Genomic DNA, 20,233 nt, shown 5'->3' with positions numbered 1-20,233 from the left:
GTATTTCAAACACACGTGGGGGCGTGGGGAGGTCTCGTGGAGGCAGAAGGCAAGTGAGTCTCTCCTTGCCCCCTTCCAGGGGCAACAGACCCCCACACTCTGCCCTGACTGCCTCGGGTCTCAGGGAGCACATGTGACACCTGTCACTCCCTGCCCACCGTCCCTTCGCCCCAGCTCCTCTCTGGGGCCAAGAAGGCAGACCGAGCCTGGGTCAGCTTTCGGGGAGCAAGAAGAAAGTGCATGAGGCACAAGATCCCTTTCTGGACAAAGATGTGTGACTCCTGGACTCGAGGCAATGTGCGACACTCACGTCTATCAGAAAAAACATCTTTTCGTGCTCGTCTTCGGGCACATCTGAGCCGTACTTTTGTAACTCCTCCGTTATTTTCTCATGATTTTCCTTTATCTGATTTTCAAGCAGGGGCAGAGTTTTCTGAGGAAAAGAGAAAATAAGGCACAGACATGAATACGGACCGGGAAGGAGCGGGAGCTCACAGGCGTCCCTCCGCAGGGTATGCCCGACTGCCTGGCTTCCTCCTGAGAGAAGATGGGGGGCGTGTTAGCAGGTGCTGATGCCACCAAGCCCTCCCCATGTCCCCGCTCCCCTGGGGGACAGCCTCAGGGAGGCACAGAGGCTACCACTCCGCGTGGAGCCTGCCGCCGTCGGAGAAGGAACAAGTGGTTCTGTGATCACGTGACCACCACTCTGCCCGCAGATTAGAAAGAGCCGCTCGTCTCAGGGGCTCTGAAAAAGCGGCCATTGGAGCCATTTGAGATCCAACCACTTTCCTGCTGTCCACAGATGAATGGTACTGGGGGCTTCTGTGCCTGACAACGTGGTGGACAGTGGGCACCAGCTCCGTCTTCCACCACAAACATCAAAAAATGCTAGTTGACATGGGGAAGACACCGCTGGAAATGCATCGGTGGGTGGGCAGGGGCAGGACGGACACCCGGAGGCATGGCTGGGTGACGTAGGAGGCCGGGGACGAGCAGAGCAAGAGGAGAACCAGATTTGGCCTCACGGGGCATCTGTTGCAAAGAAAAGGACTTGGCTGGGGCTAAGAGTAAATCCGGCGGGCTTGCTGGAGGCAGGGAATCCAATGAGCCGGCATCTTCCTTCTCCATAAAGCCGGGACCCCAAAGAGCCAGGCTCTTGCTGTGTGGGTCAGCTAGGAACAGCCCCGCCCTCCCTCCCCATTCTCGGGGACTGCACAGGAACCTGAACCTGGAGCTGAGCAGAAGAACATAAAATCAGTACTGATAATCTGTGACCACGAGCCAGCCCTCAGACAGGTGTGCCGCCCAAACCTGCACTCCGTGAGGCGTCAAGCAGAGAATCGGCAGCAGGCCCTTCCGAGGGGCTGGCAGGAGCCAAGGCCGCCTTTCCCTGGAGAAACAGATTTCAAATCTGGGGTTCTCTGAGTGGCCAAAACAGCCCAAAACAGGCCCAGAGTCAAAACCCGAAGCCAAGTCGTCATGGGGGGTGACCGGCAGAATCCAGGGCACCAAGGCCTCTGACCTGGGAATTATCAAGCGCAAAATGCAAGAGAGACGTGTGCCAAGAAATCTCTTTAAGGGATCGCAGATGGGAAACCGCAAGAGATTCTATCCATACAAGTTCTGAGAAAAAACCCCAGAGAGACCTAAAATATGAAACACTACGATCATCTCAACGACCAAGGCGTTATGACAGCAGCTGGTAAGGAGAAAGGGAACGTGGGTGCAGGGCCCGTAAGATTTTCACTTTTAATTAGGCCATGTGGATATCGTCTGCGGGCTCCCACCCAACGTGTGGTCCTCTGACGAGCAGCGTCCACAGCACCCGGGAGCTTGCTGGAAAGGCAGAGCTGCTCTGGAGACCCACTGACCCACTCCTGCAACATCGCCTGCCCCCGGGATCATCAGTGGGTCACTCAGCCTGCGCGGCAGAGCTTCGGGTTTGCGGGGTTCTACTCAGAAAACGGACCGCTCTGCCCGTGCTTACACAGATGTGCATGATGAGCTCAGAGGTCAGCTTGTCCGCCAGGCAGGGGACTGTGGCCCTTCCTTCCTCCAGAAGAACCCTGCGGACAGAGCAGAGGAGACGGTGCACACATCCACCATGGCATGGCCAGAAACTGCAAGTCAGCTTTCTGCTGCCCACAGAGTCAAGTGACTTCCAGTGGGCACCCAACCGATGGGCCGCACCGGTGTGCACGGAATGACGATGCCCCCGTCGGACTTATTTCGGACACTTTGAGTGGTAGAGGGCTGTATGCAAGTCTTGAGCCACTGTCCCGTATGCCTCAAATGAATGTGACACGGCATGTTAACTGACTGCAATGAAAATTAAAAGTTTAATGTGAAAATGGTGTGGGGCGCCTCGGTGGCTCAGTCCATTACGCATCTGACACTTGGCCTCAGCTGGGGTCTTGATCTCAGGGTTGTGAGTTCAAGACCCGCGTTGGGCTCTGTGCTGGCCATGGAACCTACTTTAAAAAAAGGGGGGGGATAGGGGTGCCTCAGTTGTGACTCACTCGGGTTGTGAGTGCCGGGTCCTGGGATTAAGTCCCGTGTCTGGCTCCCTGCTCAGTGGGGAGCCTGCTTCTCCCTCTCCCTCTGTTTCTCCCTCTTCCCATGCTCTCTCCCTCTTTCTCTCTCTCAAATTAATAAAATCTTTAAAAAAACTAGTATAGGTGACCCTTTCCAGCTGATATATTAAGCGTTTACAACCTCCGGCTATAAAACCTGATCTTTATAAAAATGCACGTGGTCGCCTACCAATAAGTTTTCATAACACACACACACACACCCTTCTGGGTGTAATACGTGCAAATCTACGGATACGTGGTGGCATAGGGCTTCACAAAAACACACTGGTGAGTACCTACAGAGGAGCGTGGCGGACACTGATGTAGGGGACACACCTGTCCCTAAGACCAGAGCCTAAACCACAAGATGCTTGGAGGAAGGAAGGCCTATTCTCGTTCTACCCAAATCTGTGTTCGCTGAGTGATTACAGGATTCCTTATATTTTAAAAGACTTTTTTCAGACGTTTATTTTACAGGGCAGCAGGGAACCATGATTTTACAAGTCTGTTTGTGAGGGTACACTCACTCACAGCTGAGTATCCGTTTCCACACCTGTCAATTTTTTAATTGTGGTAAACTGTACATAAAACTGACAATTCCCTGCTGCGCCACTGATTGATAATCAGACTAACGCGGACACATTTGATTTGATTTGAAAGGCCACATATCATACATCAAATACATGTACCTGGTCAGCTTCTGGGCTTTCTGATTTTTCCCCCCTATTTTACGGCACTTATGTTTTTATTTTGGCAGCAGCACCACACCAGAGAAATGACTGTAGCCAATTCCCTCCTTATCTAATCCTTGAAAGGCATTTCTTGGTAACTTTGTCAGTTCCTCTTCTGGTCTTCCGGGGGACTCCCACGGTCACTGCCAAGGTGCAAACGCTGCGGATGTCTGCTTTTGGGCAGCAACCCTTCTCCCCAGGTTTTGGTTCGCCCTCGCGAAAACACGGCCGGGTACCTGAAATGTGGGTGGTCTTCAAAGAAGTCTCTCTCTTTCTGCAGAGCCTCGGCCAGGGTCACCTGGTCCTGGATGTCCTGCTGGCCCCGGCACTTGACAATCATGTAGCCCTTCTTCAGGTGACAGACAAGGTTCTGTGCCACGTCCACCACCTTGCTTTCGGTACCTCTGTCCACCAGGTCAGGCTTTGTCAAGATTCCTGTAAGCCGGAGTCTTCCGATTAGAGGCCACGCACCGCTCCCTCTCAGCCTGCTCGAGGGCACACAGCAGGACCACCATACGGGCAGAGCTCCTGGCCAGGGACCGAACCACTGCTTGGGCAGCGCAAAGATCACGTGCCCCCGTGGGCAGCTGGGGGGGCTGGCTTCACCCAGGTCACGGGGAGGCCGGCTTCACCCAGGTCTTGGCCCTCATACCAGAGGCACAGCAGCATGTGTAATGACCTTTTACTTTTCTTTCTGCCCAACGGAAGCGTTCATTCTCTATTGGGCTGGTTCTCAAACTTCCCTGTGCCGTAGAACCCCCTTCTTGAGGCAAATCTTAGAATGCAGGGTCTTGGGCTCTGCCCTGAGACCCTCCCTTAGGGCGTCTGGTGGGCCTTGCATTGCTAAACATTTTTTAGCTCTTTCTGATGCAGGTCAGGGAGGCGTGGCCCACACCTGGAGAAGCACAGGTCCCCCCAAGACTGGCGGCCTCATCTGCTAAGCCCACCACAAAGTGAAGGTTACCACCTACGGCTGTTAGGCTCTTCAGTCTTCTTACCTATGGTCCTGTCTCCATCAGGGTCCACCTCCTGAGCCATGCTCAGCGCCTCTGTGGTGGCGATGTCCACGTTGCAGGGGACCACCACCAAGTTGATTGTCTCCTGCCTGAGGATGTACTTCCTGATGAGCTGCTTGGTCTGCGGGAAAGAGAGAATGTATGAGAACAAGGACAGGTCCTGACCTTGCACTTGCTTCGGGACCTCAGAGTCCCAGGGGTAGCTCCTCGAAAGAAATGAGCCCACGGCACGAGCCTGGTGGCATTGCCCAAGCCAGAGTGATGAGAAACCAAGTTCGCAGCAGCAGAAACAGAGCTCCGGGGTCAGGGGCGGGGCGGCGTGGCGGGGGTGGGGGGACCCCCTGATCTTAGCTCATGAACCACCTCCTAGGACTCCACAGCTGATAACCATAGGGAAAAACAAGATGCCCAGACATGCTTGTCTGTGCCCTAAATCTTTAACCCCTTGGGTGATATTCGCCAGTAAGAAGGTGTCATTATTCTTGTTTCTAATGCTTTCTCTCCCTACATAAAACCCCTTCCTAACACACATCGGCTTAGATACACCACCCGACGAAACTAATAACTAAATATGGGTCACCGTGGATACCCCACACATGTGTAGAATGGATTTCTGGTTCTCCCTATCGGCCTCAGTCTCCCCAGGAAGCCTCCATCGGACTCCAGCAACTCAGGTGGTGGCCATGGAGACCGCCACGCTGTCCCAATCCTCCTCACACTTCCTGATGTCCACTCTCCCGACTCAGCCCCAAGCCCACTGGTGTTTGGGGCACCACTCCACCCTCCGGAACGAGGCTTTACCTGGCGTCCGATGTCGGCCGGCTGATTGCCCACAGCCACCCTGGTAATGCCAGGGAGGTCTATAAGGGTCAGATCCGGGACATGAGAGGAGCTGACCTCCAGGTTGATGAGCTCATGACTGATCCCCTGTCCTTCCCCAGCAATGGCATTCTGGGCTGGGGAAAGGGAAAATGAGAAAAAGTCAATACAGCTTCGAGCAGAAGCATCTCCCTACAGCCAGTCCTCCCGCGCGAGTCCCGGACAAGGCATACTGGGAGCAGACGCCCCATTCTGGAGCTAAAAGGAACCTCAAAGGATAACTCAGTATCTTCTTTCCAGTGGCCAGAACTGTCTCCAGAAAACATTTAGTGAAAACATCTCTCGGGATCACCCCGACTTGTACCGGTCCAGAGTGGGGCAGACACTAAACCTTCCCTTTGACGCCATCAGGAAATTAACAACAAAGTAAAATGAAAGCAAATAAAAACACATGGGAACTCTTGAAACATGGTCTGGGGACTTATGGGGGGGAATTTTTCTTGTTGAGAAATTGATGAGCATTGGTATTCCCATACAGGATCTCATTCTGCTTCTGACTCCTTAATGATGAAAATTTCAAGACATACATGTATTTCTGGGGGGTCTAGGGGGCTCAGTCAGTGAAGCGTCTGCCTTCAGCTTGGGTCATGACCCCGGGGTTCTGAGATCGAGTCCCATAGTGGGCTCTCTGCTCGGTGGCGGAGTCTGCTTCTCCCTCTGCCCGTCCCCCTGCTCATGCTCGCTCCCTCTCTCTCTCTCTCTGTTCAATAAATAAAATATTTTTTAAAAAAGATAAAATGTATTTCATCAGATTGTTAGCTAACACCCCTGGACTCCTTTCCACAAATCCAGATGCCTTTTTGGCTCGTTTTATAGCAATCAGGAACTCGGGGACAGGAGTGACGGTGACAACGGCGTGTATGTCACCATTTAATACCCATGCCCCCAGTATCCACTGACCGGACACGCGGTCATGAGATTAAGTCTGGCCTATGGGATAAGTGTGACGAAGTCACAGGAAACCTCCAGAAACTCCACTGGGAAGACAGGAGAAGCTCCGTGTTGGTGTCCCTGGAGCCGCGACAGGGGCTTTCCGTGTAGATCAGGCAGCATCGGGACTGATGGCCACACACAGTGGAGAAACGACAAGGGAGTCTGGCTCCTGACACTGGAACCCCCAAACCAGCTCTGGGCTGCCTGCCTCCAGACATCCACACGCGAGAGAAACAAAACGGGCAGATCACTCAAACCCCCGTGTTAGCGACCCACTTGCCCAAATGGCTTCCAGATTCCCTGCCATCACTGTAGGCGCGCTCTTCTACAGGGCGACCTTCTCCCATCCAGAGAGTGTCCCACAGGACCTCCTTTGGCTGACAGGACATCACAGAATGGGTCCCAGGAGAGATCAAGAATTGGAGCATGGAGGCTTCTTCTCCCTTGCCGCTGGGACCCCCCCCCCCGCCCCCCGCCACGTAAAAAGCCCATTCTGGACTCTGGAGGAGGACGGCCACCACATGGAGAGAAGGCCTGGTCGTTCCAGCCCTGGGCTTGGGTAGGTGACCCACGCCATCCTAGACTGCCAGCCCCGGTGAAGCCAGCTGGAGGGGAAGAACTGCCCCGCTGAGCCACGGAACCGCGAGAAGCAAACAGCTCCAAGCCACGAGGTCTGGAGATCGGGTTGTTACGTGGGAAGGGCCAACTGGTATACACGGTGGTTTTCTGCCCCAACGATCACAGAGTAACATTCTATTAAACATCCTTCAGCTTCGGTCAAACGGTCTATCAATGCGACCTAGTGCCTCCACCTTCATAAAAACCAAACTCACTTTTTTCTGCTGCTGAGTATGAGGTCATGCGGCTATGAACCCACTTCCAATAACTGAACCTTAACGGTGACAAATGAGGAAGAAAGTCAGGTCAACAAGGGGAAGGCCATTTATTCACCTCACTCAGTCCTAGCAGCAGCCAACAGGTCACTCTGGTCCCGACCGACTTCAAACGCTATTTCTCCTTTCAGATGCTCTAAGAAGGCTGAGTGATCGGTGTGGTTTGCGTTCACTGAGAACCCCCATCCGTCAACCTGAGCTAGGATTATGCACCCACATGCATTTCACTCTTGGAAGAAAAGGCCCAGGAAAAGCTTCTAAAGAGGGTTCAGGTCGGGGCGCCTGGGTGGCTCAGTGGGTTAAGCCAGTGCCTTCAGCTCAGGTCATGATCTCAGGGTCCTGGGATCGAGCCCCGCATCGGGCTCTCTGCCCAGCAGGGAGTCTGCGTCCCCCCCCCCCTCTCTCTGCCTGCCTCTCTGTCTGCTTGTGATCTCTGTCAAATAAATAAATAAAATCTTAAAAAAAAAAAAAAAAAAAAAGAGGGTTCGGGGATGGTCCAGAATGCCTTTTCTCCAGGTGAACATGAGAGGGGCTCCCTGGGCCTACACCCAGCTCCTTCCTCCATCCCACCTGCAGAGTGGGAGAGCCTTTGAGTAAGGGACAGATACTCCTTGTTTAAATTTTAAAATTCACATCACTCTCAGATCCTTACAAACAGAGCAACGAATGCCTGAGGTCAGATTCTGTCCAAAGCGCTGGTCTTAATGGCGGTCAGAGAAGAGAAGCTACCTGGGAGCTGGGACCTGACGCAGATGTGGTTGGGGAGGGAGGGTTCCCAGGGGAGCAGGACGGGCCCAGACAGGGAAAGGTAGGATCAGTAACAGATGGACCCCCTCCCACTTCACACAGGTGACCAGACATCCAAAGAGGCGATGACGCACGGACGCGAGGCCCTCACCTTTATTAATTTCTGCTTCCACCTCCGAGGGGTCTGAAATCTCCTTCTCGAAGTCCTGGTAACTCACTTTGCCCCTCCACTCGTCCTGGTTCGTGACCTTCTTCAGTTTAAGCACCAGAGGACATCTTGTAACAATCCCTGGAGACCATGTCCACATTAGTCCTGTCCTTTGCTTTTAGGGGTCTTAGAGGGTGGCCTTTGATGTTTCCATAATCATCCAGGCAGACCACTAAAACCTCCTGGTCTCATTCTCTGATACTTGGATGCTTTACATCTGGGTGGCCTTAGAAATATGCATCTGGACTACACAGCCCAGGTAATTTTTTGCTCACTAATGCTTGAGAGTCAATACTCTATGCTTCTCCCATCATCTCAGCATTTTGCCATCAGCTCCAGTGACATGCCAGTGTTTTGGAAACCGCCAAACTCAGGCAAGTGTCCTCCATTATCCCCCAGGATACACTGTCCACTACCATCAGGAATGCCTATGGCTCTCACCAGGCCCCCTCACCACCGCCCTCCTGCTGTAAATTTCCAGATCCCACCCTCTGCTACATCTAACCTATATTTCAAGGCCCATCTCAGGTCTGCCGCCTCCCCTGGAGCCTTCGTTATCCCTTGGCCTTGGCGCTCAAACAGCACCACTGACCAGAGCACCAGTCTTTACCTCCCACGAGGAGGGTCACTTCTTGAGAAGGGATTCAGGACAGACACCCACATGGTTCTGGGTGCCCAAATACATTTATGTAGACCTGCCACGAAGTGAAGTTTACATACAATACACATAAAAATGTGCCACATGACGGTGTGTGGACTGAGTCATGTCCCACCTCCCATTTTCATCCCTAACCCCAATACGACTGCATTTGGAGATGGGGCCTTTCTTTAAAAGGGTAATTACGGTTAAATGAGGTCTTAAGAGTGGAGCCTTAACCAATATGACTGGCATCCATCCAAAAAAGAAAAGAGATCCCAGACATGTGTGCACAGACTAAAGTCTGTATGAGGACACAATGATAAGATGGTCACCCGCGTGAGGAGAAAGGTTATGGGAGAAACCAACCCAGCCAACACCTAGATTTTGGACTTCCAGCCTCCAGAACTATAAGAAATAAATTTCTGTTTTTTAGCCTCCCAATCTGTGGCATCTTGTTAGGGCAGCCTGAGCTGACTAATACACAGGACAGGTGCTTACCGCTGCCTCTGGGGAGAGCGACCCCTGACAGAGCCTCCAGCACGGAGCTCTTGCCCGAGCTCTGGTCCCCAATGACGGCGATGGCAGGCAGGGCCAGGTCCTGTTCCACACCCAGGGCCCGCAGGGAGTCGATGAGGTCGATGCAGGGGCGCACCTTCTCCTCATAGTGGTTACACAGGCTGTTCTCAGGCTCCTAAAGGAAGCAGAATCAAAGAATTCCATCATGGCCTGCAGATCATTTTCTATCAAAACAGACTTCAATCAGCCAAATACCATAGGTTCATGGAGCTCACAAAAGAGAACGGGAAAGGAGCAGAAAGAAATATTAAAAGAAATAATTGATAAAAATTTCCCAAACTTGAATGATTAACCCAAAGACCCAAGAAGCTCAATGAACCCCAAGCATAGGAAACAGTATCAAGGCCCATTTTAATCAAATTGTTCGAAACTGGTGATGGAGAGAAAGTGATTCAAACAGCCAGAGAACATGTTAGGCACTGAAGAGCAAAGATTAGATGTACACATCAGATTTCTCATCAGAAATAATCAAACAAGAAGATAGTGGGAATAACATTTTTAAATACTGGGGGGAATAATCCATCAACCTAGAACTATACCTAGCTAAAATATCTTTTTAACAAATGAAGACAGAAACTTTTTCAGACATAAAAAAGTGAATGAATTCCTCACCAGCAGATCAGCACCACAGGGAATATTAAAGCCCTTCTGCCAGAAGGAAAATGAGACTGAATGAAAATCTGAATCACCACAAAGAAATCTATGTCAGAAATGGTTACTATACTTTTTTAGAATACCTCACATATCTTTAAAAGACATATGACCAAATAGAAATAATAAGAACATATGTTTGGGGTTTGTAATAGAGTCAAATTAAAATTCATGATAAAAATAGCATTAAGGCAGGTTTTGGGTAGCTCAGTCGGTTGAACATCTGCCTTTGGCTCAGGTCATGATCTCAGGGTCTTGGGATCGAGTCCCATGTCAGGCTCCCTGCTTCAGCAGGGAGTCTGCTTCTCCCTCTGCCTGTGCCCTTCCCCCCATTGCTTGTGTATTCTCTCTGTCGCTCTCAAATAAATAAATAAAATCTTCTAAAAAAGAAAACAGCACGAAGGCTGGGAGGGGAGAAATGGAAGGATATGGTTTGGAAGCATACGGTTCTAAGGTTCTTGTTTAAACAGGAAATCACATACTCCCACTTCAAGGTAGACTTGATTAGTTAAAGATGTATACCATAAACCCTAAAATAGGCATATTTAATACACCAATAAATGAGATAAAAAAAATCATAAAAAATAATCTGATTACTTTGAAAGAAGGTAGGAACAGAGGAAAGGGGAAATAAAATACAGATAGATCAAGGAGAAAGCTAATAGCAAAACAATCTTCTCAAACTTAATTACATTAACAACCACAATAAATATAAATGGTCTAAGTACGCCTAGAACAGTCAAAGTGATTTTGAAAAAGAAGAATAAAGTAGGAAGGCTAACATTACCTCATTTCAATATTTATTTATTTAAAAAGCTTCAGTAACCAAACAATGTGATATCAGTATAAAAAAGGAGAAAGAGATCAATAGAACAGAACATGTATTTCAGAAATAAACTGACATTATCTATGGCCAACTGATTTTTGACGAAAGTGCAAGGGCAATGCAGTGGAAAGACAAGACTTAAGACAAACGGTGCTTGGCCAACTGGGCATCCACACACCAAACAACTTTGTACCTATCCTCCACACTATATAAAAAACTATCCTCCAATGGATCATAGATTTAAATGCAAAACCCCAAACTACAGAACTTTTAGAAGAAAACAGGAGAAAAATCTCTGTGGCTGTTGATTAGGACCTGTTTTCTTAGCTATGGCCCCCAAAGCACAATTCATAAAAGAACCATCAATAAATCAGACTTCATCAAAATCAAAAACATCCAATCTTTCAAGAAGACCATTAAGAGAATAAAAGTAAGCCATAATCTGGGAGAAAATGTTTGCAAAACAGCTATTTGGCAAAGGACTTAGGCGCAGAATATATAAAGAACTCTCAAAACTTGACAAGAAAACAACCTGATTAAGAAGAAAATATGAGAATGGGCTTCATAATATACCTAAGTTTTAATAGTTCCTTTATATCATGGTCAGAAGCTATTTATATTTCGTTCATCCACAAGCCCCTTGCTGTTGAGAGCTAACAGATTTCCTTCCCCGGGCCCCCCTAATGCTAACCTGCTCTTAGTAGTTCTCCCTCCTCTCCCTCACATTTCTGGATGTCTGTATGTCCCCACTTGTCCTCCTCGTATATTACCCTGACCTCAATCTCTCTCCCTTAAAGCAACAGGCATGAAGAAGAGCCTCCTGGCCACGTCTGCAGCAAGCGCCTGCTGCAGTTTTTCTCTGTAGCAAGCTTCCGAAGGGTCTGGAGCTCACCCCCCCAGGGACAGCCCCGTGGTGGCCTGGCTATACCTTTGTACCCACCAGTCTCCCACTTAGCCTTCCTCCTGAGTTCATTTTTTGTTTTCATTTTTTTTTTTAAGATTTTAATTATTTATATGACAGAGACAGACACAGCGAGAGAGGGAACCCAAGCAGGGGGAGAGGCAGAGGGAGAAGCAGGCTTCCCACTGAATGGGGAGCCCAAGGCAGGGCTTGATCCCAGGGCCCTGGGATCGTGACCTGAGCTGAAGGCAGACATTTAACGACTGAGCCGCCCAGGCGCCCCTTGTTTCCTTTTCCTTAAATCACCCATTCACAAGAGTTTATACAACATGAATAATAGTGATATTGCATGAAACAACTCCCTGAATTAAGAAAACACATAATCCAAAAAAAAAGAAAACACATAATCGCAGCACGCCGGACAGTCCCTGTGCCCTCCCCCATCCCCTTCCTGGGGTTACCCCTCCCCCCCCGAAGGTCCCTCCATCCTGAGGCTCTGAGAACCACGTTCTTGTTCTTCTTGATGGTTTTACCACCTACTTGAAGCCATACACGGCTTCCTGTTGCCTGACTTGGAACTTCACGTAAATGGGACCACACCACACATTTCTTCTGTGCCTTGGCTCTGTTTCGCCACTATGGTGTTTCAGGTCTCAGTGCCTAGATTCCCACTCCTAAAGAGGATCCTGCCCCACGAGCATCCTGCTACCTACAGATGCGTCCACCATCCCCGCGCACTTGTATCGATTCTGGATTTCACTATCATAAACAACACCCCTATGAAGATGGCTCTCAGCGGGTGTCTGTAGGAGTGTCTGAGTGGTTCTCATACCTGACCACAGACAGGATCACCTGGAGGGCCGGTTGAAACACAGCCGGTAGGCCCCACCCCTGGAGCTCCTAGTTCTTTAGGTCTAGGGAAGGGGGATGCTTCTGGATGATATCTACATTACAAACACATTTGCATTTCAGACTTCCCTGAGGATGCTGGTGTGGGGGCCACACATTGAGAACCAAGGTCTCTAGCTAGAAACGGAATCGCTGGATTACAAGACACGCACATTCAAGGTGACCAAGAAAGGCCAAACTCCAGCCAAGCACGAGGGTGTGGGTGGGGTGAGTTCCTACTGCCCCACAGGCTGCTGGTTACAGTCCGGCAAGGGACGTGATACTGGGGACCTTCTTATCTTTCTATGTCCTTCTATGTGGCTTTTAATATTGTTTCAGATATTATTTAGCATTGATTATGAAGATGGGGTCAACCCGAAAGAGGGTAATGATCCATGACCTTGGGCACAGAGCCCAGGCCAGTTCCTAAGGGAGCCCGTCAGCATTCAGCATCTCCCCTGGCTTCCCAGGCTGAAACTGCATCCCAGCAACCAGTGTCGGCCAAGGCCAAGTGTCAACACCACGCTGGGCTGCCACAGGGGCCCCGGCCGAACAGAGGAGGGATCGCACAGGCAAGCATGGTGGGAGAGACAAGGCAAGCATCTCGGGGCTCGACAAGGACAGCCCCCAGCACAGCTCCTGTCCACACGGACAGAGGTGCTCAGGCAGCAACTTACCATGTCTGGATTTTTCTCTGCCTTATCGGCAAGTCCATTCAGTATCAGACCAGGGTCTGAGTCAGTGATTTTTCCTGTAGAATTAACCATCTTCTTCCTCTATCAGTGCAACCTACAATTAAGCACATGAGGGTTAACACAAATCTGAAGCCGGCACCTTCAATCCCGAACCACACCACTGGACACACTGGGGGCTCCTCAACTCTGCAGGGACTGGGGAAAAAATGACAAAGAGCCAAATGACAGATGGGAACACACCTGCCTGCCTTCCGGCTCAACTGTCTTTAGGAATGTGCTCTCAGACCCCTGAGGAGTCCTTCCAGCTAGGTATTTCCCGTTACAATTTTAGGTTGAATACTAAAAATCTTTTCGCCACACATTTAAATAGTGGCAAAGAATGAAATGATGGATGTGTTTTTAAGATTCACATGTAGGGGTGCCTGGGTGGCTCAGCGGGTTAAAGCCTCTGCCTTTGGCTCAGGTCATGATTCCAGGGTCCAGGCTCAGCAGGGAGCCTGCTTCTCCTTCCCTTTGCCGCCCCCTCAACCCCAACCCTGCAGTATGGGGGCGCACATGTGTGCAGTCTCTCTCTCAAATAAATAAATAAAATGTTTTAAAAAAATAAAATGAACTAAAATTCACATGCAAAAGTAAAATTATTATAATACCACTCCCAATGGAGCTGTGAGATTCTGAAACTTGGAGAAATTTGATAGTTGAAAAAAAAAACAAAAACGCCCGAACTTGAAGTTCTTTCAGTCTGCCGTCTTTGCGCCCGACTTCATGTTTCTATTCCACTTCTCCCATATGAGTGTATCTTAAGGTTCTTTATTTTATTCTGGTTTTTTCCAGTTTTATTGAGAAGTAATTGACACTGATCGCTGTGTAAGTTTCAGGCGTAAACATGACGGTTTGATTTAAATATTTTCTGTATCTTGAACCTATTCTGATTACCACAATAGGTTTGGCTAACATCCGCCTTCTCATACAGATATGGTACAGAGACAGTATCATTTTGTTTGGAAAGAAGTTAATCAACCACTTTAGCATACTCGTCTGTATCCAAAAAACACATACGTACGTAATTTGGAATTCATTTTTTAAAATATCTGGGACCACACGTCTCTAAATATTACATTTTCTATCCCTAATAACCTCGGATAAAAGTAAGTGAAAAAATTTCCATAACTTGAAATAAATGTTATGAAAAATAAAAAGCACCTGCTTACCTCCAATACACCTCCCTTTTAACTTGACGACGTATCGCTGACTAGTTGAGGCAGAAACGCAGAGTCGTTCTCCCACACCTCCTTGAAATCATGCAAATTTTACAAATTAGACCACAAATGGGTGAATAAACGTGAGTGCTCATCAAGGGAAGGTCCCCTGGCAGAGAACCATGTGCAGGGGACGCGCATTGAGGCAAGGCCATAGTTCTCGGAATCCTTTTGGTAAATCTTAAATATTTTAGTTCTAAGATAGATGCATAAGGCAGAGAGCCTTACTGTAAATTTACTGCCCGAATCAATGATTTTTTTTAAAAAAAGATTTTATTTATTTGAAAGATATAGAGACAAGAGCACTAGTAGGCAGAGAGGCAGGCAGAGGGAGAGGAAGAAGCTGGCTCTCCATTAAGCAGGGAGTCAATCCAGGACCCTGCTGGGATCATGACCTGAGCGGAAGGCAGCCGCTTAACTGACTGAGCCACCCAGGCGCCCCTGAATCGTGACTTTTTTTCGGATGCTCTCTGTGCTTTCCTTCATGAGACCCTCGTCCAGGAGCTCTGCAGTTCTTCCTTTAATTTGGGGGGTAGTTGAGGGGCACCTGGAAGGTGCAGTCAGTTGGGTAACCAGCTCTTGGCTTCTGCTTGGGTCGTGATCTCGGGGTATGGGGATCGAGCCCGAGTTGGGCTCCGCAGCCAATGTGTGGGGTCTGTTTGAGATTCTCTCTGCCCCTCCTGCTCATGCTCTTGCTCTCAAATTAACAAACATAAATAAATAAATAAATAAATAAATAAATAAACAAATAAATATTGAGGCAGTTGAGAGAACTAGGGAGGGGACGTGTTCCTTTCATCACAAGCAGGAGAAAGGTTTTTTGGAAAGCAGTCAATTACAAAGAGTATTTATGGAATAGAGCAATCTGGAAATTTATTTCCTTACCCCCTTCCTCCCCCACCATGCCTTTGGAAATGCTTTGGGTGCTCAGGAGGTCCCGGATTGGGGCCCCAGGCTGAAGACCGCAGCTGCCTCAGTTGGCCCTCATGCACCGAGAGAGGTGACATCGGTGGTCCCCAGGGCTTGCCCTGCCATGACCATGGGTTCAAATTTGGTGAATAGAGGATTTTGCGAATATATGCCCCTCCTCTGTGTCATATGATGACAATTCCTTGAACTCAAAGTCTTATCTGTACCTCTTAGATGTTTGCACCCTTTCAGAGGTCACCTTTGAAGATCAGTTTGGATCTCAGGAGCAGGGCGATCTCAGGAATTAAAGCCCGTTTCTTACTAACCCATCAGCATCCCGCTACCGCTGTCAGACCGAACTGAATGCGTTCACTCATTTTGGCCTCGATGGAGTCAAGCTCTCAGCCCCAAACCGCTCATAAAATGTCTTGTGTTTACAGACAAGACTTCGGGGCGTTCTGAGGTAGACACGCCAACCCCACACTTCTGTCCACACTCATCTTCCTCACCCCCTAGCAGCCAGGGAACCTCTTTTCTCACTGCCAGGGTTTGGGGCAGGAAGTAGAGAAATGAGCTAGGGCAGGTCTGTCAACACTCCATGTCCTCTGTTCACGGAGGCGGCTATCCGCTGACCTGGCATTTTGGGTTCCAGAGGGTAGAAGTTTGCCAGCGGCTTCCAAACCTGGACACCATCCCCCAGCATCGTCACTGGGGAATCTCTGTGGCAGGCAGTAGGGGTGGCCTCCAGGGGTGCTCAGTGTGTCACTTCCCTTGTGGGAAAGCCTCTTATTAGGTCCAATCTCTAATTAGAACCACCTACCAGGGGTGCCTGGGTGGCTCAGTGGGTTAAAGCCTCTGCCTTCAGCTCAGGTCATGATCCAGGGTCCTGGGATCAAGCCCGGCATTGGGGTCTCTCCTCAGCAGGAAGCCTGCTCCCTCCCCCCTCCAACGCCTGCCTCTCTGCCTAGCCTGCCTCTCTGCCTACTCGTGATCTCTGTCTGTCAAATAAATAAACAAAACCTTAAAAAAAAAAAAAAAAAAAACCTACCAATGCATCCTGCTGAATGCCTGATCCAAAGTCCGAAACTTGCCCAACAAAATTAAGTCCAGTCTTAAAAATAATCCTGGCAGAACTTAAATTTACTTCTTCTCTTGAGAGCGTTCTGCCTTCCAAAAACCCAGACATTTACTTTCTTTTCTTCTTCTTCTTCTTCTTCTTCTTCTTTTTTTTTTGTGAGGGAAGGGGAGAATATCTAGTACATTAGACCTGATGTTCTCTACCTAACCATGCTGAGCTCAGTGCCCGGAGGTGGGGGGAGGGAAGCCAGGAAGAAAATGGCGAGGGGGTGCTGTGCAGATGACAGGGGTGGCTGGCCATGGCCAGCAGCTCTGCTCCAAAGTGGAAAGCTGACACAGTTAGACATTTTAGGAGCCATTTGGGAGTGACAGCTGGGGGCTAGCATCACTTGACCCTGCTTCTGACAAAAATCCGACTTAAAATTTGACCAGGTAGTTCCGGGAATCCCACATGCACAGCTCAGAGGTCGTCTCTGGTGGGGAGGGCCGGTCTCCGAGCCTGGTTCCCTCTGCCAGGTCCCAAGACTGTCTTACCTTCCTCCATTCTGGAAAATTAGCAGGTCCCCACCCCCTCAGGCCGACCCCACTGCACAAGCCACAGCAAAGGGAGACCCTGGGCAACCTTCCACCCCCTGGGTTGGGGGTATGTTGGGCAGGGCACCTCGCCAGAAGCCTCGGTCCTCCCACCTGCCCCTCGGTCCCGTGGGCGGCTCGGCTGCTCAGAACGCCCTCTAGCGCGGACCCTCCACTCTCGCCTCCCCGTGGCCCGCAGGTTAGCGCAGACCCTCATCGACGCAACCCCACTGTTGTCTTGCCTGGTTTGCACTCCTTAGCAACGTAAAACGTAACACAATTAACACCTCACTTAAGTAGTGGGAGGTCAGAAGGGGTCTGTACCCTTCGATCCCCCTCAGTCATCCCCAGGACTGTGAATTACACACCCCAACAGAAGAGAATCATCAATTCCGGCCCGACCGGGAAGGAGGCTCACTGCGTCTCCTACAACAGATCGGCCACTCCTGCAACCCGGCCAACAGGAGCCTGCCACCACCCTGAAACCCTTGCATTTCTCCAGGCGACCTGGGGTCCAACAGCCCCTCCCAACCCCCTTCCAGAAAACAACGCTCCTGTCCTTTTGTTGGTGGGACGTGTCTGCACTTTGGCCAGAGCCTGTGTGTCCCGGATTGCAGATCTCGGCCATTCCCCCAATAAACCCAGTGTTGCTGGCAAAAATCAACGCTTATTTTGAGGGCTAAGGGCAGGACATATAAAAGAATCCAAGCGGTGGTCCTCATTTGAGGTAGGCTTGCAGACCCCGCAGCGGTGGATGTGAAACTTTCTCAGTGCGCACCCCTTGACTGGCTCCCTGGGAGACCCCCTTGGCCGCCATCCCCTCCGCCTGCCCACCTCCCCCAGCAGAAAAGCCCCCAGGTTTGGGCGGGTGGCAGTGGGGCGGAGGGGGGGGGCGGCGTTTCTGATGAGTCATCAGGAGGCTTAGCAACCTGTTTGCTGGCGAGAAGCAGAATCAGGCGTGCTCGAGCCCAGCGCGCGCCTCCATCACGGCCATCGTCAGCACCATCAGCGTGACCAGCTTCTGCAACCCCCACCCCCCACCCCACCCGGGCGCTGGTCTCCGCAGCCATCCCCCTCCACCCCTACCACCCCCTCCCCCAGCTCGCTGGAAGGTGCCGGGACCCAGGGGTGCCCGACGCAGGAGCGCGACACTCACCGGTCCCCCGCACAGCCGCGAGTGCCCCCGGCAGCCCCTCCGCTTTTATGCAGCGCCAGGCGCCGCCCCTCACTGCCCGCCCGCCCCCACCCCCGCCGCCGCCGCCGCCGCCGGGGCCGCCGCACAGAAACGAAACTCCCCTGGAAGCGAGGGAGGGGGGCCGGCGCGGCGCAGAAACGAAACCGCACGGCCCACCCCGCACGGCCTCCCCTCGACCGCCGGGTGCCTGTCCATCAGGGTCCCCCTGCGGCCTCTGCGTGGCGCCCCGGTTGCACTCCAGCCCATCCCCGGGCCGCGCCCTCGCATCCCTGGGAACTGGAGGGAAATGCAGATTCTGGGGCCACGACCTGCGGAATCAGAAACTCAGGTGCGGGGCCTCGGAAGCCAGTTTGAGAACTGCTGCCTTATGAGCCTTGAGCCATCCAGAGCCGAAGGCAGCCGTGAACCTGGGCAGTCCCTTAACGTCTGGGCTTCCAGCAGGTGCACTAATCACTGGGGGTCTAGATTCCTGCCAGCGGTTCCTCTGGATCGTTCCGGCACCTGCAGGGATTGGCAAGCATCCTACGTCAGTGACCCACACCTGCCCCCCCAACACTGCTCTCCCAGCCAACTTCCCCTCCCCATGCAGAAAGCTCTTATCCTTACAAATAAAAAAATAATAAGTTATTTCACCACCACAGGATAGGTTTATTTGGGAACAGCACAAAAAATTGTAAATCAGGACAAGCAAGCTACAGCAAAACCACAGGCAAGTGCAACAGACGAGGGGAACATTATGTTGTGGAGAAGATGGAGGCAGCTGGTTGGGGCGGTTTTGAACAGAAGTCTGCTGGAGAAAGGCAAGCATTGGGCCGATGGCGGCTTCTGGCTGGCTGAGTTGCAGGGGTGGCCGATGGCTGGTGGGGGATGCACCCCCCTTCCCTGTGGGGCCGTGACGGACGGTTCTCACCTGCTGCAGAGTCTCCCACCGGGTCTGTGATTCACGACCATTCCTGTCACCGGCTCCCAGTGGCACGGCTCCGCTATCAGCCTCCCCACCCAGCATCCGGAATCCACTTCCGCGAGCTTCTCTTTATTAATTTTCACTAGACCCGCGTCTCCCTCCCGGCCCACCTCCAGTCCTCTTTTGAGTCGGGCGCATCTGATTTCTCCAGGAGGGAGGTGGATGGAAGGTGGAATTGAGGACAAGCAGGCCCAAGGGTGACCCTCTGTGGGTGGAGAGCACCATTCCCCTTTGGAAGGGGCGGGCCCCTGCCTCCATGCTCCTTAGCTCGCTCAGAGTTGCAGACAACAAGCTCCCCAAAGACTGTGTTAGGAAGGGTCACTCCCGGTCCACTCACAAGCCCAGAACCCGCCTCAGCTCCAGGTCAGGGCAAATGTTGGTGGGAGGGAAGGGGGCCCCACAATATAGCTGAAGTCCCCTTGCTCTGCAGGGCCCTGTGTTGGGGTTCTGGGGGGAGAACAGAGGCTCTTCCCATCATCAGTGCGCGGACACGGGACAGTGTGAGCAGGCCCCGGAAGAGACAAGAGGTGCCTCCGACCAACGACAGTACTTCTTCAAACACACGGCTCTCTCCCCAGCCACACTTTGAGGAATGAACGAAATCAGACAGGACTTGGGGCATATGTGACAACAAGGTGGAACGAGTTAATAATGCCAGGGTGAGGACCGGGGTTGGTGGGTGAGCTGTCTGCTGTGCAGACTGAAGGTGCAGCTGGCCTGGGGCTCTGGGTTGTACTGCCCTCTTCCTGTTGTTTCCTGGGTCCGTTCAAAGGCAGCTGACCAAAACACAGCATCCACAGGAAACGAAGGAGCACACAATCCCAGGGACGCCACTCCCTGCGGCCAGTGCTGTCACAGCTACCAGGCCCTGTCAGGTCTCGCTGGACCTTGTCCAACCCTCTCTTCACCTGCGGGCCTGGCCCTGACCCGCCAGGGACGGCCACGTTGGGGTTCATGGAGAGCCAGGCACGCACCCAGGCGCGACTCCCTATCTCCACACCGGTGTCAGCGCCCCAGGGAAGCGGCGGGGGCCAGCTTCCATGCGGCAGGGGGCCCCACAGCAGGGTGGGAGCAGGTAAGATATTCCAAAGGTGTGCCA

The 20,233-nt window shown here is 51.4% G+C and overlaps 1 protein-coding gene across 2 annotated transcripts in view; it reads right to left on the bottom strand.

Moving 5' to 3' along the window:
- MX1 (MX dynamin like GTPase 1) overlaps positions 1 to 18,214 on the bottom strand; it is a 29,086-nt gene extending 10,872 nt beyond the window's left edge. The window contains exons 1-10 of one of the 2 annotated variants that reach the window (XM_059392382.1): positions 18,132 to 18,214; positions 14,369 to 14,449; positions 13,140 to 13,251; positions 9,119 to 9,311; positions 7,924 to 8,061; positions 5,122 to 5,276; positions 4,303 to 4,441; positions 3,541 to 3,739; positions 1,988 to 2,066; positions 311 to 433 (exon numbers count right to left, since the gene is read on the bottom strand). In XM_059392382.1, coding sequence (XP_059248365.1) covers positions 311 to 433; positions 1,988 to 2,066; positions 3,541 to 3,739; positions 4,303 to 4,441; positions 5,122 to 5,276; positions 7,924 to 8,061; positions 9,119 to 9,311; positions 13,140 to 13,229 — 1,116 coding nt within the window. In that variant the 5' untranslated portion in view covers positions 13,230 to 13,251; positions 14,369 to 14,449; positions 18,132 to 18,214. Of the gene's footprint in view, positions 1 to 310; positions 434 to 1,987; positions 2,067 to 3,540; positions 3,740 to 4,302; positions 4,442 to 5,121; positions 5,277 to 7,923; positions 8,062 to 9,118; positions 9,312 to 13,139; positions 13,252 to 14,368; positions 14,450 to 16,373; positions 16,573 to 18,131 lie in introns of those variants that run through there. The other variant, XM_059392383.1, reaches the window with a different exon arrangement.
- Positions 18,215 to 20,233: the final 2,019 nt, after the last annotated feature.

Source organism: Mustela nigripes, chromosome 2 (assembly GCF_022355385.1).
Source record: "Mustela nigripes isolate SB6536 chromosome 2, MUSNIG.SB6536, whole genome shotgun sequence".
Taxonomy (NCBI): domain Eukaryota; kingdom Metazoa; phylum Chordata; class Mammalia; order Carnivora; family Mustelidae; genus Mustela; species Mustela nigripes.
This window is presented reverse-complemented; position numbering and strand designations above follow the sequence as displayed.